Here is a 25557-nt window from a genome sequence, read left to right as displayed (position 1 = left end):
ATAAAGCTTGCAAAGGCCTTGTAAATAAATACACGAACAGAACCTGCTAAGAGCCAAGTAAATGAAGATGATTTGACAAGCATGATATGCAGTTCTTTCATCCATGCCGTGGAAATCAACAAGGTGTGCTGAATAATCCCATGGGCCCTTCTTGTATGCTCCAGTTATTAATGATACACAATGCAATACCAAGAGTCGCTTGAAGGTTGTCCTACAGTTGGTTTATGTTCTCCATTCCCCTTCTAGCCCCGCTTGTGCTCCCACACCTATCCACATAAACAAGAGAAACAAAACTGAAATAAACTGAGTGATCCTTTCGGATGTTTTTGTACTTACGTGATATTAACTTGACAGATAAGATTTTTATAATGTTCCATTTCCCTGATCACAATGCACAACTTCAATGAAAAACACTAAAGTGGGGTATAACCTGTAATGCCACATGATGGAAAAAGGGCTTTATACTCATAGAACTGCTTGCTTCTTCCACAGCTGCTGACCAAGGACAGCGAGCACTATTCCTACCCCTGCACGCCAACCACAATGTTGCCACGCAGCGCATACTGGCACCACATCACTGGCTCCCAAAACATTGATGAGTCTTCCAGCTATGCATGTGAGTATCTCTAGAAAACGTTGTGGAAAATGGTGTAGCAGAGCTTGTATTAGCAGCAGAAGTGGGTTTGATTGGCAGAACTGAAAGGCACGCTGTATGAGTGTTGCCTATAGGAGAACTTTGAAGAATAGTGTGGGAGAGCTGAAAGTAATTTCACAGGACCTTAGTCTGTAGAAGGGGGGTGCTGTAAATGGCATAGGGGTGTGGACTTGTGAAATCTGTAGAGAATGATGTAGGAGCCTGGATGTGAAAGAGCTGTATTGAATTATTTTGGTGTGCTAGCTTAAGTGGATCTGTACAGTTGCGCAGCATTGCTGGCTATCTGACAAATGTACTGAATGGTCTAAATGCATTTGTTGTGTTGGAGCACTAATGAATAGTCAATGTGTGCAGTTTGTGGTACAAATATATAGCATGATGTAGATGCAGTGTTGTGGTGGAACTGTATTGAAGAGTCTAGGTGCAATGGTGGTGGTAGTGGATCAGTATTGAGTGGTGTAAGTGCACTGGTCGTGCTAAGCATTATTGAATGGACTACTGCACCAGCTGTGATGGAGTTGTACTTAATGGTGTTAGGTGCACTGATTTTAGTGGGGTTGTACTGTATGGATGTTCCAGGTGCAGTGGTTGCCATGGAGCTGTACTGAGTGGTTTCAGGGCACTGGTTGTGATGCAGCTGTATTTATTGTAGACACTTGGACACCTAGCTTGCCACTTGTCTGTGGCCTCCAGTCCATGCTTGTTCCAGACTGATCCAGTGACACCGTGCTGCCCAGGTTTTCCCGACCGGGTTTTTCCACTCACCACTCTTACCAACAAAAGCCCTGCCCACCCCAGGACCTACTTAATGAAGGCCGCAACGCAACCCTGCTGCTGGCGCGCTGACGGCGTGCCAAAGACGAGCCCATCTGTGCCCGTCGGCGCCTGGACCACACCCAACGCCACGACCCCTGCCCCTCCTGCCCCCCGAAGCTATACCAACGCAGAGCTCTACACCCTCGACCCCAGATGCCTCAACAAACACTGCCACTTTGCCGATCCACGATGGGACTTTTCACCTGCACCCACTGCCACTTCACACACACCAGCCCGACGCCCAGCTTCACCCCGAACACACCACAGACATCACCTGAACAAAAGCACCAACTCACATGCGCCCTTCTCAACACATGCTCAGTATGCAAGCATTCCACTGAATTTATAGAACCTAATCACCACCCTCACACCCAACATAGTCTTCCTCACTGAGACCTGGATCAACCCCACATCCACACCGGACATTGCCTCAGCGATCCCAGATGGATATAAAATCACTCACTAGGACCGAACCAACGAGCCAGGAGGAGGAACAGCCATAATCCACAAAGAGACGATATAGTGTACCATCACCATCCACAACACCACCACCCCCATAAAGCATCTCAACTTCAAGCTCCACACAGACGACAAGACAACCATCAGAAGCACCCTGACATACCGACCCTCATGCCAGTGCTTCAGCCTCTACAACATCATCACAGACCTCATTGCGTCCCTAGTCTTACACTCCAAGGACTACATCTTACTCAGCGACCTACATTTCCACATAGACCCCAATGAAAAAACACTGCACACCTTCTCAAGCCTCTGATTGACCCAGACCCTCCACGACCCTACATACACCACAGGACACACTCTGGACCCAATTTTCACCTCCAGCAACTGCGTCGAATACAGCCATGTCACAGAACTCACATGGGCCGACCACTCCATCATCCACTTCAGCATCTCCAGCCCCTCACTGCCAACCCCAAAATGACCAATTCCTCCCACCAGAAGTGGAATAAAATCTCAGAGACCAGCTGGACGAACACCCTCAACACCTTCAACCCTGCTACCGCCAACCTCGAACAGGGAGTGAAAAACATCAACACCTGGATCACCAATTGCGCAGACAGCATCATACCCATCAAAAGCAGCATCCAGAGAAAATCCTATAAAAAGGCCAGTTGGAGGCGTGGCTACGATGGTGACCTGAACGGACGCAGGATCGCGTGGCTCCCCGACCCTGATCCCCATTTAAGTACACCTAAATCCCCCCAAAACAGTACCTCCGGCCCCGCTGGGACAAGGAAGCTGGTCCCGGTCCTAAGGCTGTGGAGCGGCTGCGGCGCCGATCCCTGGAGAAGCTCTCCACCCCCCCCCCCCCGAAGCGGTGCGCCAAATTAAGGCACAGCTCCGGAGACGAGAAGCGGCACACCAGGCCAGCAGCGGCGGGACAGACCCGGACAGAGCAGAAATCGAGCCCCAGGCGTGGGGCCTACAGCGGCCTAGTCTGCAGTCGGCAGCCTGTACCCGCATGGCCCTAACACATTGAGGCCTGCAACAATAAGAGAGACCGGGCCCCGAGACTAGGGAGATCGGCCTAGCACCTGCCATGCGGAAGCGGTGAGGTGCATAAATGGAGGGTGACACCAGGGGGCACACGGTCCAGACCTAGCTTGCATCGGGCCACAGTGCTTAGGGCACCGCCTGGTGGTCCACAGGTCGGGTGAGGACACCCCACGAAGCAGCGGGCCGAGATAAAGCACAGACCAGGAGGTGAGAAGCGGCGCAACTGGCCAGTGGCAGTGGGGGCAGACCCGGACAGAGCGCAAATCGCCTGCGCCGGCCTAGCTTACAGTCAGCAGCCTGCACCCGCACTGGGGGGCATAACGGAACGCAGCGAGTAAGGGGAAGCCACAGCACATAAGGGGCTCGAGACTGCGGACATCTGCGCACCAGCATGGCCCTTCTACAGTGAGGCCTGCAATAGTGAACAGAGATCCGACCCCAGACCTAGACATTGGGGCCACAGTGTGGAGAGCCCTGGCGAGCAGTCTCCGAGACTGGCGACGACGCCTTTGCAGCACGCAACCACCCACCAGGTGCGCCTTTGGACACAGCGCGCAGTGGGTTTTTGGTCTGCAACCGAGGCCCTTGACGAGAGATACAGGCGTCACACCACGAATGGATGATACCCCCCGGGGTCAGCGCCTAACAGTGGGCCCACTGTCTGAATGAGCCATATAGCCCGACACCTGAAGTGCAAGCAGTAAACACGCCATGGGGACTACAAATCGCAGAGGAGGTCGCGCTATCTCCGAAATGTTAATCAAAGGCACCCGTAAAGGAGAGAAGAGCCCGTCGCCACCCACGTCGACTAAAGAGACCCAGGGGCAGGAGGACAAAGAAGCCCCCATTACCAAAGCCTTCTTGGAGTCCTTATTCAACTCCCGAGGGACGACTTCCAGACCCTCAAACAAGACATGGCTGGGGAGCACCGGGAGTTGCGCCGTGACATGGAAGGGCTGGGGGAACGAGTGGCAGAAATGGAAGAAGCGGACCAATCTAGGAGTGAGGAAGTGGAAATCTTACAACCGGAGGTCATCTGTCTCCGCGAACAGCAAGTTGACCTCCAGGCGCACGCGGAAGACCTCGAGAACCGCTCTCGAAGAAATAACATAAGGGTTCGAGGCGTGCCCTTCAAATCGGAGGGGGACAATGTAGCCGGCTATCTGCAGAAGCTGTTCCGGGAGATCCTAGGGGAACCAGAGGACTTTCAGGTGCGCATTGATAGGGCACATAGGGTGGGCCTGGCGCGCCGGGTACCTGCCCCACCACCTGACATATTGGCCTTCCTGCCTGACTTCCCATTGAAAGAACGCATCCTGAAAGAGGCTCGCCGGAAACAACCCCTCAAATTCCAAGGCCATCCAGTAGCGCTGTACCAAGACCTTTCAGCTATCACTCTACAAAAAAGGAAGAGCTTTAGAGCGGCCACAACCTTCCTATGGGACAATGGGATCCCCTACACCTGGGGGCACCCCTTCAGACTTATCTTCAAGTGGAAGGGGGAAGGGGACGTTGCACCAGCTTCGATCGATGCAGGAGACGTGTGCTCTACTGGCCATCGACAACGAGGAGGCTTCACAAACCGAGGGACCGGCAACACGGCTATCACCAACGAAATCCACTCAGCCCTCCCAGGAGAGGTGGCGACGCGTGGGACGTCAACGCTCGCCCAGAAACAACCTTAAACCAGACCCCACGACGATGGCGCAGGAGCAAACAGCAGCTATAATGGAGGTGTCCAAGGACACAACGATTGAGGCCTGATGCAGCGATCACGGGGGTTTCAACGCACTTTCACTGCACGGGGCTGGGGGGACGGGGCGGGGGGCCACTGGTGTCGCCACTGCCACACACTCCCTTTCTTCCTATTACTACGGGCCTGAACTACGTGTGACTGGCCTGAGACTATGGTTCGCAAGTTGGAACTTCAAGTTAGGGTGGGGTAGGGGAGGGAGGGGGTGAGTGACTGGAGTGGGAGGGGGAGCCTTGACATGTGTGACATGCAATCCAATGCACAAGACTTTTTGGCTGGGGCGGGAGTTGGGGGGGGGGGGAGTGGGCGCGGGAGGGGAGAGTTGGGGAAGGGGGGGTGGGCCCCAGGGGGGGGGGGGGAGATTGGGGGAAGGAGGTTTGGGAGTTGGGGCACAGTGGGGGGGGGGGATGTTTGGGGGAGCGGGGTTGGGGGAAAGGCTGTTTGGGGGGGTACCCCTGTCTACCTCTTTACTTTTTCTTTCTGTTTTATTCCTCGCATACCACTCAGAGCTCCAAAAGCCACCCTGACAAACGATGGCACACTCCAGACTTAAAGTCCTTTCCCTAAACGTGAGAGGGCTCAATAACCCCATTAAGCGCCGGGCGGTTCTGTCCCTCCTCGAGCACTCCTCAGCCGACATTTGCCTCCTCCAAGAGACGCACCTGTTGCCCAAAGACCAACACCGACTTAAATCCCATGCCTTTCCCACACAACTCTTCTCGTCTTCCCCCAAAAAGGTAGCAGGAGTAGCAATACTGGTATACAAATCATTCACGGGCAAGGTTCTTCAGCGAGAGGCGGAATTAAAGGGGCGACTGTTGTGCCACAGCTAACACCGAACGACATTTACTGACTGGGCCGACCTTAACTTAGTTTTTCATAACACAGCAGATCGTTCCTGCCAAAGGACAGGTCAGGTGGGGGCCCTCTCCAAGTCTGGACACGCATATCTCCGGGATCTAGGCCTCACCGACCTATGGAGACACCTCCACCCACGCAGCACCGCCTACACTTACCACTCTGGGGCCCACAAGTCTTACACCAGGCTAGACTACTTCCTCTGCGCGGCCCCACTGGTACCGCGAGCGCAAGAAGTGGATATCCTGCCGGCCTCGCTATCTGACCATTCTCCGGTGGTGGCCACATTCCTCTTACCGGCAACACCGACCCCACAACGACACTGGCGCCTTAGGGAATTCCTTCTCCATACCCCCTCAACAGTAGATCAGATTAAAATCGCTATCACACAATTCCTGACCCACAACAACAACGCCGACACCACACGGGCTGCTCAGTGGGCTGCCCTTAAAGCGGTCTTACGAGGCGAGTTTATATCTATAGCCAGGGCCAACAATAAAGAAGAGCGCAGAAAAGGACCGAAATTATGCAACGGGTGTCGGAACTGGAGCCAATGCACCAGCGCACAGGGGCGGAGCGGGCCTGGCATCAACTGTGCGCCAAGAGGAAAATGCTAGCCGCTCTAGACCAAGACACAGCAGAGTATGCGGCCCTCCATCTCCGGCGGGCGTATTACACTAGGGGGGGGGACCGCTGCGGATGGCTACTGGCGAACAAGCTGCGTGAACAGCGCCAGAGGCAGGGGGTGCAGACAGATAGAGAAGACCTTGGCTCGGAAGACACGGCAATAGCGAGACCTTCGGGATGTTTGATCAGTCCCTCTACGCCGGCGACATCCTTGACCTGCAGGCGGGTCAGACTTACCTACAGGGAGCGCGTCTCCCGTCCTTGAACCTGGCCCAAGCAGACTTCCTGGATAGGCCCATAGGCTTAGAGGAGGTGGTGTCGCGCTCGAAGCTTGGGAAATCCCCCGGCCCCGATGGGTACCCAGCGATCTTTTACAAGACGTTCTGCCATCAGGTAGCCCCCCTCCTGCGGGATCTTTTTAACTCCTTTGGTCAGCCTGGCGCGATTCCCGCAGAACTTCTGGAGGCATCAATTTCGGTCATACCGAAGCCCGGCAGGGACACAACCCGCTGTGGTTCGTACCGACCGATCTCGCTATTGAATATTGACTTCAAACTCTATACGGGTATTCTGGCAAGCCGGATCGCACCTTACATGCAACAGCTGGTGGAGCCGGACCAGGCGGGCTTTATACCCCAGCGACAGACTAGCGAAAACACCAGGAGGTCCTCCACTTCATTGAAGCAGGGTCGCGTACGCGACCAGACTGCATGCTCCTCACTATTGACGCCGAAAAGGCATTCGATAGGGTGCACTGGCCCTACCTAGAACAGGTCCTACATCTATTTGGCCTAGGGGATGTTCTCTGTACCCGTATTTTAAACTGCTGCAGACAGCCCAACGCCACAGTGCGCGTCAATGGGCATACCTCCTCTCGCTTCCCGATTGGCAGGGGGACCAGGCAGGGATGCCCCCTTTCCCCTATCCTGTTTGCCCTTTACATGGAACCGCTGGCGCAGAGGGTCAGGCAGCACGTTCTCATGGAAGGTATTCAGTTCGGAGGAGAAACCCACAAAATCAGCCTCTACGCGGATGACATTTTGCTCTCCCTTACCGATCCTGTCCAATCGCTACGTGCACTTTTTATTGAACTCCATAGTTTTTGCACTCGCTTCTGGGTTCAAAATCAACACAGATAAATCGGTTGCCCTTAACGTTTCTCTGTCGCCCGAGACTTTAGCCGAAGTGCGAGAGGAGCATGATATGCAATGGTCTGGCACCACAGTTCCCTATTTGGGAGTCCTCCTAGGCCCCACCATCCCAGCTACGGTGGAAGCGAATTATGCCAGACTTCGTACGCAACTCAGCGAGGAACGCCGGAGATGGAAACGCCGTTCCCTCTCCTGGCTGGGGAGGATAGCCGCCACCAAAATTACTCTCCTGCCACTGATCCTTTACCTGTTTCAGACCCTCCCTCTCCGGCCACCGCAAGGCTGGATCCAACAGACGCAGTCCGAACTGGCACGTTACATCTGGCAGGGTCATCGGCCGCGCTTTAAACAGGCCATTGCAGTCCTCCCGCCGGGTCACGGCGGTGTGGGTATACCGGATCTCCAACTCTATTTTTACGCTGCAAAACTCCGGAGCCTGGTGGAATTGCACCAGTTGGAATCGGGCAAGAACTGGCTCTTCCAGGACCAGGCCAGGCGGTAGCAGGCATGCCGCTACAGGGGATTCCCTTTCTCCCCAGGCACCACCGGCCGCCTAACCTCTACACATCCCAAATCACAGGTACGGTCATGGAGGTGTGGGATCGTGTCGCCACCAAACACGAACTGACGTCATTCCCCTCCCCCTGACACCGCTATTCGCCAACCCCGACTTCACCCCAGGCCTCGATCCGAAAGCATTTGCGAACTGGCGACGCTTTCCCTGCAAGGCGCTGGGGCATCTTTTTAATCTGGAAGGTATCCTTACTTTCAACAGATAAAGGAGGATTACGGCATCCTAGAGGAGGACAGGCTAGCCTATCTGCAAGTGCGACACTGGGCTCTTCACCCTGAAATTAAACCGGGAGCACAACAACATCTTATCCCCTACAAGAAATGGCTGGTCACTCGCACTTCCAAGAAAAAATTGATCTCTGACCTGTACCAGCATCTCCTCCTCACGAACATCCACACATATAACGCGGGCAGATGTCGGTGGGAGCGGGAACTTGGAAGGGCCCTCACACACAAAGAATGAAGTGGTATCTATCATAGAGCACGGCATTCCGCATATCACGCCGGACTGACTGAAACCCTGACCAAGGTGGCCACCTATTGGTACCACACACCTGAACGCCTTCATCAAGCTGATCCCCCCATTAGCGACTGCTGTTGGAGAGGGTGCGGGGAACTGGGCACACTGGAACATCTACTCTGGAGCTGCGATCGCATACAGGGGTATTGGGACACGATATTAGATGACATAGACTCCAACTTGGATACCCAACTCCCCCGGTTCCCTGCCTATATTCTGCTGGGGCTGCCCAACGCCCTGATGTATCCCCTGAAGTCACGGAGGGGCTGCCTCATCGCCATTGCATTAGGGGGCAGCCACACAAAACATTTTAGCACACTGGAGAACATCACAGGCCACCCCACACACAGGTTGGCTGCACAGGTTGTGGATGGTGCTTGGCATGGAGAAGCTGTCCCTGGTACAGGCTGGGCGGGGGGACGAGTTCCCAGAGTTGTGGCGGCCCTTTTTGACGCTGCTCACAGGGGAATTCCGTGAATTGAGCTGTCCCAGATACTTACGTCTTCTCCGATTGGCAGACACCCCGATTCCGGAACAAAAGGCATCCAAGTGCAAACAGAAAGCCAGGCACTGATGATTCGCTCATTACTTTTTCTTCCTTGCTATAATGGAGTTATTCTTGTACTTGGTGGACAAGGGGGGGAGGGAGGGGGGAGGGACAGGTTGTATTGTTTAAAGGTGTTACATAAGGCCTACGGCGCTGACCATCTCCAGCTGACACTGAATATGCTTATCTTTCTCACACTGGAGCTTGACTCGTTACGCTTGTTTGACAGATCGAGGTCCTATTGTTTTGTTCTTTGTGAAATCTCAATAAAAGATTTAAACCATAAAAAGGCCAGGTGGTACACCCAAGAACTCAGAACAGCGAAACGAGACAGCAAACAGTTGGAGAGGAGATGGTGCACCAGCAAGGACACCTCTGACAGGACAGCCTTTAAGACCTCCCTCCACCTCTGCCACCACCTGCTAAGGGCAACATAGAAGACCGTCATTGCCACACTCATCGAAACATTGTTAAGGAATTCTCCAACCTGGCTACCAGCGAAAACCACATCACACCCTCAATGGGGGCTGTGCGACAACTCCTTCCACTTTATCCACAACAAGACTGCTACCAGACACAGAAACTTCTAAACCCAACCCACACATATGGACTTCCTCGACAGAAACATCGCCGTAACCAACACTGACCACTTGGAACATCCTCTCCACCCAGAACACCACCTCCACCATAAAAGTCAGCCACTCAGGAGCTCCCACAGACCAATGCCAGCACCACATCTTCAACCTTGGAACCCATAGGATCGGCCAGGAACTAACCACCATACTCAGCACCTCTATCACCACTGCAGCATTTCCTAACATCTGGAAACACGCCAAAGTCAGACCACTGCTCAATATACCCACTGTCGACCCCCAAGAACTCAAAAACTGCTGGCCTATCTCCCTGCTCCCATTCCAACTAAGGTACTAGAAAAGATCGGCAACAATCAACTCATGAACTACCTGGAGCAGGACCAGCTACTCCACGCCTCCCAATCCGGCTTCCGCTGTAATCACAACACCTAAACCGCCCTGATTGCAGCCACCAATGACATCTGATCCTCCTCGACCAAGGAGAAACAGCTACTTTGATCCTCCTCTACCTCACTGCAGCCTTCAACACCACATCCCACCACACACTGATCTAAAGACTCCGCCACATCGGCATTCAAGGGGACGCTCTCAGATGGATCACCTTGTTCCTCAATGGAAGAACCCAGAGGATCAATTGGTCAATCAATCAAGATTCTTATAAAGCACAACTACTCACCTGAGAGGGTCTCAAGGTGCTTAGTGGGAGGGGGGAATCTGATGTTCAGTCGAAGAACCAGGTCTTGAGGTTGTTCCTAATTTTCGGCAGCGATGGTGATTGCTTGAGGTGCAGAGGCAGGGAATTTCAGGTGTGTGCAGCGAGGTAGGAGAAGATCTTCCTCCATCCGTGGTCTTGTGGATCCGTGGGATGGTGGTCAGGGTCAGTTGGGCGGAGCAGAGATAGCTGGTGGGAGTGTAGAAGGAGAGGTGGTGGTTGAGGTATGCAGGTCTGGCGTTGTGAAGGGTTTTGTTGGCATACGTGAGGAGCTTGAAGGTAATTCTCTTGCTGATAGTCTCAGGGGGCTGGTGATGTGGCTGTGGCATGGGATGTTCAGAATGAGTCTGGGGGAGGCGTTCCGGATGTTCTGCAGTTTCTTTTGGAGGTTCTGGGTGGTGCCGGCGTAGAGTGCGTAGTAGTCTGCTGCTGACAAGCGCATGGGTGACCGTTTTCCTGGATCCAGTGGGGATTCACTTGATGATCTTACGGAGCAGGCGAAGCATGTGGAAGCAGGAGGACGAGACACCGTTGATTTGGTGGTTCATTAAGAGCGAGGAGTCCAGGATGATGCCAAGGTTTTGTGCGTGGTCCATGGGTGTGGGTGTTCCAAGTGCTGCGGCCCACCAGGAGTCGTCCCAGGTGGAGGGTGTGAAGCCCAGGATGAGGACTTCGGTCTTGTCTGAGTTGAGCTTGAGGCAGCTATTCTTCATCCAGGTATTTTATCGGAACAGTGGTCCTTGGTGAAACACTGATATAAATAAGCAATCAATATAGACTAGAGTCAGTACTATAGTACTACTGTCCAGCAGGACAGTGAGATTTAATTAAATATCTGAAAGAGCAAATAAAGTGTGACACAGTCCTGCATCCAACACATTACAGAACACAAACAATGATGAAAACAAAACATTCGGGCAGGGCAAGAAGGGCTTGTTTGCAATGTGAACAATTAAACAAGCAAAATGAAAACAACAACCGTTACACTTGAATATCAATTAAAATTGCGTGCACGGTGTTGAAGCAAGTCGACGGCGTTTCGATCCCTTTGCAACAATATTGGAATCAACATCAGGACAAAATTAATGCAAGCCTGAAGAACATAAAGCCTGCAAAGCAATTGAGAGAGTGGGAGTAAAGACAGGCAAACAAAAGGGAAGAATTTTAGGGTGGAGTAATTAAAAACAACAATCCTTAAACAGCGTTGTGCATACAGCAATGTGAATTTAAAAGATAATCAGGTTCCTGGACTGTGCACAGTGAAAGTGCTCAAGCGGACTGAGGTGATTATGAATAATAAAAAGCTCAGTGAGAGTGTGAAGATGGTTAAGGTATTTAAATTTATGATTTTGCGGGGATGTCAAAAAAGCGGCGAGCCGATTATGCGCGTGAACATGGTGAAGTTCTATGAATAAGTGGCTCTGCTGACGGCAGTTAAGTGATGCGCGGGAACTTACCAACAATAATGTGGCAAGGAGGCCTTAGCCAGCGGGGAATCGGTGGGGGCGCAGATAGCAGGACTAGGAGAAAGATTAGGGTATCAGATAGTGGATGGGAGTGAACCGGGAAGGGACAGAGGGGGTGAGAGTAATGGAGGGCTACCTCTACATGTTGGAATGAGCTGGTCCGGTGCTGGTGTAGGGCAGTTTTCGGTCTATGAGCTAAACGGCAATAAGCAGAGTCCCGAGCTAGGTCAAGACCGTTAACCACAATGGGCCTGTCTGGTGTCCATGAGCGGTCAAAGACTGCGGTAAAAGGGAGTAGGCGTGAGTGGGGCATGGAAAACGAGAGCTGATATTAAAAGCCCGTGGAGCGGAAATTGCCGCTTACCTGAATTAAGGTCGTTTAAGGGATGAATGGTCTGCGATGGCGTGGCCGGTAAGAACCTACGGAGGGTAGATAAGGATTTAAGCCAAGGTGGGCGGGCCGGGGAGGGGAACCTGAGGATATGAGACAGGACAGGGATGGGGATCTTACCTATGTGAAGGAATCACGACAGGAAGCTCAATGGCTGCAATTCTGGACGCTTGTGCAAAGGGTCTGCGGTGCTAAATAGCATCTGGGGCGTGACGTGATCCAGTGGTGGTACGCATAATGACGGCCAAATTGGATAAGGAAGAGTACGCGCAGGATGAGGCTGGCACTAGTTAAGAGAGTGGTAATTATAAATAGAGCCAGGTGGCTTGTGTGGGATGCGTGCAATAATAGTTGCCAAAGAGGGTGAGGTAGTTAAGGAAAAAGCCAGCACGCATATATGGAGAAGAAGAATTTTTGCAAGGAGGGAAAAAATGAAGAAAAAGAACAGGTCGCATTACCAATCAAACATAAGGCCTGTAAACATACATAGCGTTATAGTTATAGCTGGTTGTGATTTGTTTAAAAAGTCATTGTGACAATTAAGCAAAGGTGTTATGAATAAGGATTAGATGGTGTGCTTGAGAAAAGGAGATGTGAAAGCAACACATTCTGGGATATTGAGGGATCAAAAGCAGTACAATCTGGGATTTTACAATGGAGTTGTCCAGTCTTCTTTTCTATTCAATCCGTTTTTTATACTGCCAGTTCGTAAAATCCATTTGAGTTCTTCCTTATTTAAAAGTTGTGCAATGTCTGCGCCTCTTGGTGGAGGTTTCACCACACTGATTATTGTCCATTTGATGTCATCTTCACTGTGGCCAGCAGTGAAAAAATGTTCAATGAGAGGAGCATTTGGGGGTTTGAGGCAAATTCGGCTACGATGTCGGCAAATTCGGGTTCTCGCTTTTTGGGTGGTTTGACCGATGTAGATTTTGAGACATGGGCATTAAATCACATAAATCACATTACATGTATTACAGTTAGAAAATAAATTGTGACTTTACTTTAACATTATTAAAAGTGAATTCTTTGCCTTCAATAGTTAAATCACATACACTGCAGTTACCACATTTTGCATATTCTATGAGGAGGTCAAGGCCCCAATGGGCATCTAGTGTGGCAGCGGGTCTGAGGTTAGGAAGAGCTGCTCTTACCAGATGATCTTTTATATTTCGACTTTTGCAGAATCCAAAAAGTGGGCGTTCTATTCTCATGGTCCCTGCATTCAGGATGGTCCAGTCTTTAAGAATGCATTTCCGAATGGTATGCGAGACTGGTGAAAAAGTGGTAACGCTCACCATGCGGTTTTCGTTTGGACGTGGGCTTAGGGGATAGAAGAACCTCCCTGGCGCAGTACTATGCACTTTTGAGTGCAGTGTGCACAAGTCGCCTTGGGTATCCGAGAGCAAGCAGCTTGGTGGAGAGAGTGGAACCGTCACGAAAATAATCTTCTCTGAGGAAAGAGCTGCGTCTGATCTGTAAAAATTGTGAATAAGGTAAAGAGTCAGGCAGTCGCGCGGATGCTTGCTCTCATACAGGTGGCAACCACCTTCATCCTTTTGGAGACTATGGGTTCGTCTGTGAGGGAGAGGATCAGCTGGATATGGTCGGCATAGGAGACAATGTTCAGTCCATGGCTTAACATAATTGCTGCCAGCAGGGCCATGTAGCTGTTGAAGAGGGTGGGGCTCAGGGAGGGTCCTTGAGTCACTCGACAGCTGATTTCTGTGGGTTATGAGTTGAATGGTGGCGGTCTGACTTTCTGTGTTCAGCTGCGGAGGAAGGGGCGGATCCATTTAGGGCTTTGTCGTGGATGCCAGCGTTGTGTGGTGGGAGGCTGTGTCGTAGGCAGCTGAGAGGTCCAGGAGGATGAGGGCAGAGTTTGGTCGAGGAGGGTGCGGATGTCGTCTGTAGCAGCAAGGAGAGTGGTCTCTGTGCTGTGGTTGCTTCTGAAGCCGGATTGGGAGATGTCCAGGATGTGCTTCGTTTCGATGAACTCAGAGTTGGGTGTTGATGGCTTTCTCAATGACTTTGGCTGGTAAGGGGAGCAGAGAGATGGGACTGTAGTTCTTAATGTCTGTAGGCAGAGGGTCTCTTCAGCAAGGGGTTGATCTCTGCGTTCTTCCAGTCTTCTGCAAAGATGGCAAACTCGATGGAGCAGTTGATGGTGCGGCAGAGTTCAGGTGTGATGGAGGTGCCAGCTCTGTTAAACATGTTGTGAGGGCAGGGGTCCGAGGGAGCTCCAGAGTGGATGCTCTTCATGATTCCGAGTGTTCTGCAAGGTCTACTGGGGTCTGGATCCAACGGGTGTGGTGGTAGCAGGTGGGGTTGGTGGATCTTTGATTGCGAAGCTGTTGTAGATCTCCGTGATCTTCCGGTGGAAGAATGTGGAGAGACTGTTGCAGAGGTCTTGAGAGGGGGGAATGTGTGCTTTCTCTGTGCTGGATTTTTACGAATTCTTTGACCACGACAAAGAGTTCTTTTTTGTTGTATGTGTTGACGTTTATGCATTCCTGGATGACTGTTTTCTTTGTTGTTCTGATGAGGTGGTGGTGTGTGGTGACGGCAGTTTTGAACGCTGCGTGGTCTGCCATGATTTCGATGCTCCTCCATCTTTTCTCGAGCAGTCTGCAGGTGTGCCTGGACTCTTGAAGTGTGGGGGAGAACCAACTGGCTTTCTTAGAGGGCCTCTTGCCTCCGGTAACCTTGTCCCAGCTTCTGCGAGGATTACGGTGGTGTACGGTGGGTTTGGTGAAGTGGATGTAATGGTGATTGGTTCAGTGTGACTCGGAGGTGTGACTGAGGGAGATGTTCTTGCTTGCGGAGAAGATGGGGTTGAGTGTGGCGTTGTGACCAGTTGTTTGACTCCGATGGTGGCGAGGTTCGCCAGTAGGGATGTGGAGTTGTGGTCATTGATGTTATCCAGGTGGAAGGGAAAAAAGCGTAAAAAGAGGAGAAATAAGAGAAGTGAAAAAGAGATTAGACAAGCAATAAGAGATAAAAAGGAAGGGAGAAAAATAGGAGAGGAGCAAAAAGGCAAAGAGCAGAGAACAAGCTAGAGAGCAGCAGCAGAGCAGAGAGACGCTCCCAACTGTACCACCAGAGATCTGGGCGCACGAACACAGGACCTGGAAGGGTCAGGAGGCAACAGCTACCAGGCAGGGCTGTGCTGCAAGGGAAAGCAATTTGATCTCTCCTCCCACCTTTCACCTCTGAACCCAAGGAGATCACTTGCGGTGTATCATCAGACCCATGCTCTTCAACGTATATACGACCCCGCTGGCCAACATAATCAGATCCCACAGTCTCACCAAAATTTCCTACGTAGGCGACACTCAACTCATCCTCTCACTCACCTACGACCCCACCACCACCAGAACCAACTTCCACAGCTGCATGACAAATGTCACTGACTGTATAAAGATCAACTGCCTGCAGCTGAAAACAGACAAGACGGAAGTACTGATCTTTGGAAATAGCAGCAACACATGGAACGACTCCTGATGGCTATCAGACATAGGACCCGCATCCACCCTCTCCAACCACACCAGAAACCTCTGATTCATCATTGACAACAAGCTCACCATGAAATCAGATAAATGCAGACTCTTCCGCCTGCTTACTCTCTCTTGGCATGCTATGTAAGATCTTCTAGTGGCTACCCCTACACACAAGATGCACTGTGACACAACCCCTCATCACCATCCGACTGGACTAAGGCAATGCACTCCACGTAGGAATCACTGCACACCATCTACAGACCATACAGAATGCCGCAGCCAGATTCATCCTCAGCCTTCCGTGACGAACTCACACACCCCAACTCAGGAAACTCCACTGGTTCCCTGTACAGAAGAAATGCCAATTCAAGCTGCTGACCCAGGCACACAAGGCTGTACACAACCAGAGACCCGCGTACACTAACCATTGACTGAACTTCCACCAACTATTGAGAATACAATGCCTGCATCACAAAGGGGTTCGACACTGAAGTTTCCCTCGACGGTGCTGACGCTCCCCTCCATCCTCCGATCGAGAAAGCGGTGCCCCCTTGACTCGAATTTTCGACATCGACACTGCTCCATCCAAGGTATTTCTTCAGCAGACCTGTCTGGGTCCTGTAGCCGGCCTTCAGTTGATCGCGGTCAGCCTGAACTTTGACTTTGCACTGGTCCCTCGCAACCTCAAGTAACCTTTTGATCGCTAGTCCCTTCTAAACATTGTTTTCAGATTAAATCTTTAAAAATTCATATCTCAACTTCCATTTATTTAATTTTTGTCATTTTGGTCTTGTTTTTCTCAGACAAATAGTCTTTGTCTAAACCTGTGTGGAGTCTTTCTGTGGTGTTTTCACTGAGTTACTGTAATTTAAGTGTTGCACAACTACTTTACACATTGCCTCTTAAGTCACGCCTGACTGCTCTGTGTTAAGTTACCAGAGGGTGAGCAAAGGTTAAGTTACGGTGTGTGTATGTCTGACTTACCCTGACTAGAGTGGTGGTCCCTACTAGGACAGGATGCAAACCTCTGCCAACTAGAGACCCCTTTTCTAACAGGTGCATTGAAGAGTATAGGTGCACAGATTGCAGAGATACTGTATTGAATGGTGAGTTGCACTGTTAGCCGAGAAGAGCTGTATTGAATATACTAGGAACACTGGTTGCCGTGGAGATTAAAAAGTGTAGGTGCATATTTTGAGGTGGAGCTGTATTTAGTATGATTGTGCTGGAGGTTTGCTTTTACTGACCCAGATTGTTTCCTATCTAATGAGAGAATTCTTTGCTGCTATATTAAAATTGATTCATAGATCTTTTTAATTGCATTTGATAAAGCAATACTTAATATTGGGAACTTCTGTCACCTGATTTTCATTTTTAAAAGCTGAACCAAATCATCACTTTATTTAGTACCTCCTCATTGTTAGACACTACTCCTGCGACATTTACTTCACACAGTCTTCTCTAGTTTCAGCTCCCTATGCCTCCCATAAAATTTAGCATTAGCATGGTAACGATGGCCATACTGTATGGGGGAAAACACACAAGGGCGTGGCTGTAGTCTAGTCACAAATTTGGTTGGATAACAGTCAAGATAAAAGACGGTCTGCTGCACGGTTGCGCCACAGGCAAGCCGTTCTACACCCATCCATGCCAGAGAAGTGACCAGAAATGCTGTCTGTTTTACCACAGATTTTATTTTTAAAGCGCCTATCAAAGTTTTCAATGCCATTTATAAATCTGCTCATAAACCTACAGTTTATAGATCACATTTGTTTTGGGAAATCTTTTTATTAAACATTCTTTAGTTGCAGAATATAGTATCACATTAACAGGCTTCATTATAATAAGCACAGTATTTTGCAACTCAACGCTTACAATTAACTGAATCAACATCTGACAAGGGGATTGCACAGGTTGACAGTCAATTTCCAGATAGTGCCATCGTTTCACCTGAGAGAGCTCTACCTGTTCCCTCCCACCCTTTCCCCGATCCCTAGAATTTCAAATTCCCCTATACTCAACCCAGCAACCCCATACCTTTCCCCATTTCCGAGCGAAACCTCTGATCTCATAGACCACTCTTTCCGCGGCACAGCACCAATCCAAGTCAGATTTCCATTGCCCTACGCTCAGAGGGAGGTTTGCCACCCCAGGCCCTGGCAATATTTCTCTTAGCTACCATGGCTGCCACCATTAGCCCCAACCTCTGGTATTTCTGCCATGTATCTTCACCTGTCACACATAGTATATGCCACCTAGCTTCCATTGGTATTGCCTGTCCTATCACCTCAGACATGGTCTGTGTCACCCTCTCCCACTATTTCTGTATGTTAGGGCATCCCCAAATGATATGGAAGAAGGTACGTACTTCCTTGCAACCCCTGGTGCGTTGGTCTGAAGGACTATGTCCCAACTTGTGCATATTCACCCTGGAGGAGTAAGACCCATGGAGGATAGAGAGTTGTACCAATCGAAATCTAGCCTCAGTCGGCAACCTCTCTTGGGCTTTATATCACTTCTGTCCACTCATTGTCCTTGAACAGTCCACGATCTGCCTCCCAAGCCTCCAGCAGTGCACTCAACAGGTCAGGTGAATTGTTTATTATTTTCCTATATATTAGGAACGTGACCTTGTTGCACATTGGGTCCATTAATAGTCTATCTTCTAAGGGGGTCTATTCCTGCAACTGTTCCCCTTTACGGATATGTGTAGCCTAGTTGCATATATCAGTAGCATTCTGACTCAGCCAGCTGATATGCCTTCTGTAGGTCTTCAAGTTCAATTATTGCCAATCCTCTCCATACATCCCCCAAGTAGTCTATGTCCAGTAATCATCACTTGCCAAACCCCTTCAGGTTCCCTACCTCCTGTAGCATGTCGCTATCCCACAGTGGGGTCCGCTCTGTTAATCTATTCTCCCACCCAAGGAATTTAGTAGCTCCTCGCCATGCTCTCACCACTGCTTGGGTGTGTGGGGGCATCTGCTTAGCCTTTCCGGTATAGTGCTACAGGATAACCCCTCTGTCCCATCACTAGGTGGTCTACCCTGTATGCTGGCTCATCTCTATCTTCTAACACCCATTCGTTGATCACTACCAACTGAGAGGCCCAATAATACTTTTTAATGTCCGGTAGTGCCAGACTGCCTTCATAGACACTTCTCTGGAGTTTGTTTAGCACTATTCTTGAATCCCCCCCCTGCCCACAGGAGCTTCTACAGTTCACTATCCACTTCCCTGAAAAACCTGTCTGGTGTTCTCTAGGGGGTATTCTGTAGGACATATAGCATGCGCGGTAGCATCATCATTTTGAAGAGCACCACTCTCCCCATCTAGGAATTTGGCAGGCTCCTCCCGTGCATCACATCTCTTTTCAAGCATACCAGCTGAGGAATCAAGTTATCCTCTAGGAATTCTGACTCTGTTTGTGTAATAGCGATACCTAAGTATCTAAACGTATCTCTATTTTGGAGCTGGATCTCTCGAGTCGGTAGGGGTAGGGCCTCACCAGTAAGACTGAAAAGGAGGGATTTATCTAAATTTATTTGGTATGAATAGCTGCCAAACAGTTTGAATATCTGCAGCAGCCTGTTTATTGTGAAGTGCTTCCTAGTGGCATATAGCAAGACATCTCCACGTATAAAGATATGCGTTCCTCCCAATTGCTTTCACCCGCTATACCGGTCACTAATTGATCTCTTCCAACCCAGACAACTATGGGCTCCAAAGTCAGCGTGAACAGCATAGGAGATAGTGGACACCCCTGGCTCGTTCCCTTGTGCAGGGCAAAGGGACGAGAGACCAAGCTGTTAACTTGCACTCTGGCCAAAGGGTTCGTATAGGGTAACCTAACCCAGGCCTTATATAGTGGGGCAAATCCAAGCCTATCCACTACAGCAAATAAGTACTGCCATTCAATAATCTTAAACGCCATGCGTACGTCCAACAATAACAGTGCTGATTCTTCTTCCCCCCCTAGACTTGGTCAAGTGCATTACCCCATAGAGGCGCTGCAGATTCAGTAGAGTACTCCTATGGGGCATAAATCCTGACTGGTCCGGTGTACTGACAACTCCTCGAAGCAGATTTGCCAGAACTTTAGCTAAGACTTTGGCCTCTATATTTAACAAGGAGATAGGATGATAGGGACTGCACTCTTTAGGGGATTTACTCACTTTAGGGACCACTACTATGGTGGCTATTCGTTGGTCTTCCGGCAAGTGACCCATTTTTCTCGCCTCTCAGAACATGTTCGGCATGTGTAGTGCCACTACGTTCCCCGTGCCCTTACAGAGTTCCACTGGCAGGCCGTTAGGCCCCGCAGCTTTCCCGGCTAAAGATCACATTTAACCTGCTTAGCTAGACAGTTAATATACCTAGCTTAGCATACAGGTGCCTTGGATGTGCAGACAATGGGAAACCTAATAAAACTGAAAGTTCTCACTCGTTGACTCGGAGTAATGCTCGTTTGTTAATATAGAAAGGAGGTCTAAAGGTTAAAACTGGCAGAGGTATCAGATTGAAGGCCATACTTCTGAATGCCAGATTGGCATCAGCCCATGGACATCAAATATGCAACTTATTTGTACAACAAGGGCTTGACTTAAGTTTCTTTACGGAGCTGTGGTTAAAAGAATTTCAGAATGCTGTTACAGCTAAATTTTTCCCAAATAGATTTAAATGAATCGAAAATACAATCAAACAAGGAGGATGAGACAGGCTAACTTTCTCTACAAAGTCAAATAATGAATTGTTCTCATTCATATTAATCTATCGCCCTCTTATTACTCCCGAAATGGCATTTAAAACTTTGATAGGAGACATTGGACATAGTATGTTATCAAGAAAAAGGTTATTTTTTTAGATCCAACCCATAAATTAAAGTCTATGTTACACATTTTTAATTACATTTTTTGAATAACAGCCAACCAGCAGATAAAGCTGAACAACTGCTGGATGCAAGTTCTACATCAATCAACTTAATTGAAATAGTATATTACCTACATTTAGGTCGAAGCGATCACTTCACAATTTTATGTTCAATTATCTAAACATGTCAAACAGAATCATGTCAAGGAAATAAGAAGTACACATAAATCTGCTCGGTGTACTCCAGGACAAAAGCAAATCTATGGCACCCAAATTAACGTCTTTGTCGATTATCATAAAAAATTAGCAGCCACATGAAATAGCACTTCACTTACATTAATTGCTGGTTAGAATTTTAAAAGAAAATATTCTCTGTAAATATCAAACAGCAAAATCTAAATGTCATTAGGGTATGCCATCTGTACAATGCATGACGTTACCGTGCAGGTAAGTACCATGCAGGTACCTTTTTAGTACTTTAATTAGTGGTACTTTAACATGCAGGTATTTTTTTTTTAAATAATATAAATATTGTGTCCTTCCAGAAAGGGAATTTAGGGGTTAAGGGATGGGTAATGGAGGGTAGAGGAAGGTAAGGTTTCAGGTTAAGGGTCGGTAAGGGATTTTTAAGGTACAGAGATGAGTAGACGTAAAGGAAGGTAAGGGATTTTTTAGGGTTCAGGGGAAGGTAGCGATAAGGCTTTTTAGGCTTCAGGAGTGGGTAGACGTAAGGGTTTTTTACGGTTCAGGGGCGGGTAGAGGTATAGGAAGGTTAGTTATATAATTTTGTAACTTTATGGTACCTCATGTAAAGCACTCTGATACCTTCGGGTCTAGCCAGCGCTATATAGAACTCAATAAATAAATAAATATGGTTTAGGGAAAAAGAGTTTGTTAGGGTTCAGGGGCAGGTAGTGGTAGAGGTAAAATGAGGCAATTTGTTTTGGGATTCAGAGCAAGGTAACGGGGGTAGGGATTTGTAGGGTTCAGGGAGGTAGAGGTAAGGTGTTTTTATTAGGGTTCAGGGATGGATTGAGGTAAAATAAAGTAAGCTGTTTTAGGCTTTTAGGGAAGGTAAACCTAAGGGAGGTTAGTGGTTTATAAAGGAAAAAAAGGGTATGGTTTGGGAGTCACTACCGAAAACAAATGTTATATATCTTCTGACAGGGTATTGTCTTGATATATATTTATGGAAGAATATCAAACTTTAAAGCGTTGCAAGATAAAAGCATGCATTGTAAATGTGTTGTAAAGCCCTGCATGATATTACAACGTATTGTAAAGGTCACAGAGAAGAAATGCCTGCAGGGTAAAGGCATGCGGGGTATAGACCCGTGACCCGAGTTGTAAATTCTGCTATTCCTCTGTCTTAGTATGCTCACTAATTATGTGAGCTTAAGCTACTAGCAAGACAGCTTGAGTGGAAATGGAGCAGAAACTGTGACTCCGATCTCAAACCTAAAATGCCCACTTTAATAAAACTTATCAAGTTAGAATAAGAGAGGCAAAGTCCTTATATTATTCGGAGTGACTGTTAGAGGCCCCTAATTTTTCAACAAAGCTTTTTAGGGTGCTAAAGAAAATGCAAGTACCTACTATTGGCCTGTATTCCTTAAAGCCATCGGCTGAATTTTGTGATGATCTTGCCCGATTCTTTAAGAATAAAATCCAGAAAATTAGAGCAGAAATTAAGAAGGAGCCGTTACCAGAACCTATCTTTATTACTCATAGCCTGGAAAAAGAGACAAACGTAATTTCCTTGGCAAGATTTTGGTCGATTTATGTAGCAGGATCTACTAGCAGGCTACTGGCTCCTCAAATGAAATCGCCTTAACAACTTGGATGAAGCACTTCATGTTATCCTAATCAAATAGGTTTATTCATATTTTTAATACTGTAATCAGGGCTAGTACATGCTACCTGGAAACATGCTGTATTTAAACTGTTGCTTATACAATCCACTTTGAATATCGAGACACTTGGCAACTATTGAACTACTTCCCAAATTCCTTTCCTTGCCAAGAAAATTGCGAGATTTTTCCCCACTATTATCTGAATTTGTGGAATCAAATAACATTTTAGGTTCTCTGCATGCTGATTTTCACCAAGTTAGAAGTATAGAACTTGTGTTAGTCTTCAATACAGATGATTTGAACCCAATGGCAGATAGAGGTGCAGCAGGGGCTTCGATATTACTCAATTTATCTGCAGCCTTCAACACCTTTGACCAGGGCATCCTGGTGTCTAGGCTGGTTAATATCTGGATATCAGTCGCTGAACGCTACTGGCTCACGTCTTTTCTATTAGACCGCGCAGATCAAAGCAGAAATCTCTCAGTTGTGGGGTGCCTCAAAGATCAATATTATTGCGCTTACAGTTTAGCATCTACTCGCTTCCACAGGCAAATCTTCTGCCTGGCATGGGAAGCGCTTTCTATATGTATGGCGACAATGAACAACTGATTGTACAACTATCAAACTTACCCTGTGGCTTGGCTGATGGCATAATCACCTTTACAAATTCCCACTTAATCACTTGCTGGTGGAAGTCGGCCAACTACATGAAGTTGAATTTTGACAAGACCAAATTCCTTCTGGTATGAGAACCTACCACTTTCTTCGTCCTCATCCTACCCTAGGCCAACTGAAATAGTCTGAAATCCGGTCATTCTGGCTGATACAAATATGTCACTGAAACAACAAGCGAGCCATTAAGCAAAGGCTAACTTGTTAAAGCTAAAGATGCTAAAATCGCCACTCCCACTTATTCACCCAAAACCTCACATCACATTGGAACTGCCATTTCTTTTTTTTATCCTTTTCTATTATTGTATAGGAAGAATTACGGGCCTTGATAGATGGTTCTATTTCACTGCTGCGCCCGATCTGCCTCAATCGGAGCTTAACAACATGCTCGGAAGCATCAGCCCTGTGTTTGTCAACCACCAACACTATGTTCCTAGCGAGATCAGCGAAATTCGTTCACCAAATTAGTTTAGCACTAAAAACCCATAATGAGAGTATTCCATCACTCAGGAGGCTCACCTCAAAAGCAAATGATCAGAGTTGAAGTACACTTGTCACGTAGCTTCATCGACAGTGCCACTTGCACGCCCCCATATGGAAGACAGTAAGGACTTGTCCCAACGCATATAATGGCTGGGAAAGGCCAATCAATGGGACTAAGACTGTGGGAGCTGTATCCTTCTTTCTCATTCTGTTTTTTTTATATACCATTTTTTTTTAATTAGCACAGGCGTACACCTTGTTTTAAACAAGCAAATACGGTTTTTTTTTAGAATTACTGTTCTGTACTTTCTCTTTTTACTGTAAAGATTTTAATTAATTGTACAGTTAATAAAAAAACCTATTTCAAAATTGGCTTTACCTGTATGGACTAAGAAGACCACCTCTGATAGGCATAAGAAAGTGATTCTGGGGTAAAAAACTACATCTCATATTAAAACGTATTTCAGGATTCGACACTACTGTGGAGATATTGAAATGTTTATGAATTTAAGGATGGAACTTTTGTTGGAGAACTAGGATTACAAGTAACTTTTCCTCTTTCAACTAATATTGAATTTGTCAGAGTATAATATTGTGTACACAGCTAAATTACCTTTCTAGTTTAAGATATTGTACGTAGGAGATTGTGTTAGTTCTAAGGAATGCTAATGATATGTGGTACTTGGATAAGTTCTACAGTGAAGTAAATGTTATTGTGTTTTTGTTTTTGCACAGCCGAGGTCTTCCTAGGTGCCCAGGCCTGTTCCGAGTCTGACCTCCTCACCAAACTGTCCCTGGAGAGGCCAAAGTCTTCCAAGAGTGAAAGGAAGGACTTCAAGCCCTCCACGCAGTGACCAGTCCATCTAAGCTGGCTGGGTAGCCATGATGTAGCACGCGAGGCACCTCGCTTTCCATGGAGTCAATGCCATCAGCTGCTGCTCCGGATCACAATACATTCCCAGGAGGCTCAGGGACCGAAGGAGGGGAGTGAGGGAGAGCGATACATTTGTTCCCTGCAGTGGCGCGACTCTGGAAGGTTCTCACAGGACTGCTTCAAGGACATAAGAGCACCTCACCTCAATGCGACGAGAGATGAATTTGGGCTGCGGTTCAGAATAAACACCTTGCCTCTAGTCTTCAGCTACATGCACATAGCCTTGCAGCCCAGCGCCCACTGCACTGAACTGAACTGCTTTCTCTCCAAGGGATGGTTGATGGATATGCACAGAGTTGCAAAGCAGGAGATACAAGGCTTGCCCTCCAGGGTCCAGCACAGACATTTCCTACTTTCCAGTGGGTCTGAACAATTTCATATGGAATCTTGTTTTGGCATGGGAGTGCATCTCCGATACAAGCCGCGGGGTGGTTAAGACTTGACTTTGCCAGCCTTTGGTATGCTGGTCACTTTATAAAGCTCTCCCTAAAAAGAGGAGCTCAATTATTTAAATACAAAAAAGCCAGAGGCATGAGGAACTGGAGTTCTTGTTAAGGCCTCATTTTGCACTTAATAAATAAAAGGAAGACAAAAACAGCTGAGAGTGAAATATGTACAGGAAGCTGTGTTGAATTCCTTTCTCCTGTTTGTCTTGGTGGTTTATTCTATATGGAAATCATGAAGGGGCCTTCTTGAAAGTATAACCCAATATGCAGGACTTACCGCTGCCTACTTTTGTGCTAGTGTCAAAGGGCTCTAGTCAAAAACATAACGGCCTGTTGGTCTAGTCCAACATGCAGCGGTTGGAGGCTACATGTTTTTAAGGTGAAATCCTGGCATCTAAACCCTTTTGCGTAGTTGGTGTAATGCTGGGCATGGGCATTTTCTGAAATGACTGAAAAGATGCTTCTTAGGCTTAGCCTTCTGTCAGCTCAGAAACCAAGAAAAACAGTAATATATTATTAATGGCCTGCTAAATAAGCATATGGTAAATATGGGGGTCTTGAGTGGGCATATAAGTGGTCCTAGATGTTATTTTATTATACTACCTTTGTCACAGCTCATG

The 25557-nt window shown here is 48.2% G+C and overlaps 1 protein-coding gene across 1 annotated transcript in view; it reads left to right on the top strand.

Annotated features, from left to right (window-relative positions):
- The window catches only part of DOK4 (docking protein 4), a 184752-nt gene extending 159613 nt beyond the window's left edge, over positions 1-25139 (top strand). The window contains exons 7-8 of the mRNA XM_078669221.1: positions 493-616; positions 24293-25139. Coding sequence (XP_078525347.1) covers positions 493-616; positions 24293-24411 — 243 coding nt within the window. The 3' untranslated portion in view covers positions 24412-25139. The remainder of the gene's footprint in view (positions 1-492; positions 617-24292) is intronic.
- The last annotated feature ends 418 nt before the right edge of the window (positions 25140-25557 follow it).

The sequence above is a fragment of the Lissotriton helveticus genome, chromosome 12 (genome assembly GCF_964261635.1).
Source record: "Lissotriton helveticus chromosome 12, aLisHel1.1, whole genome shotgun sequence".
Taxonomy (NCBI): Eukaryota; Metazoa; Chordata; class Amphibia; order Caudata; family Salamandridae; genus Lissotriton; species Lissotriton helveticus.
The sequence above is the reverse complement of the archived record's forward strand: the minus strand, read 5'-3'. Positions and strand labels throughout refer to the sequence as shown.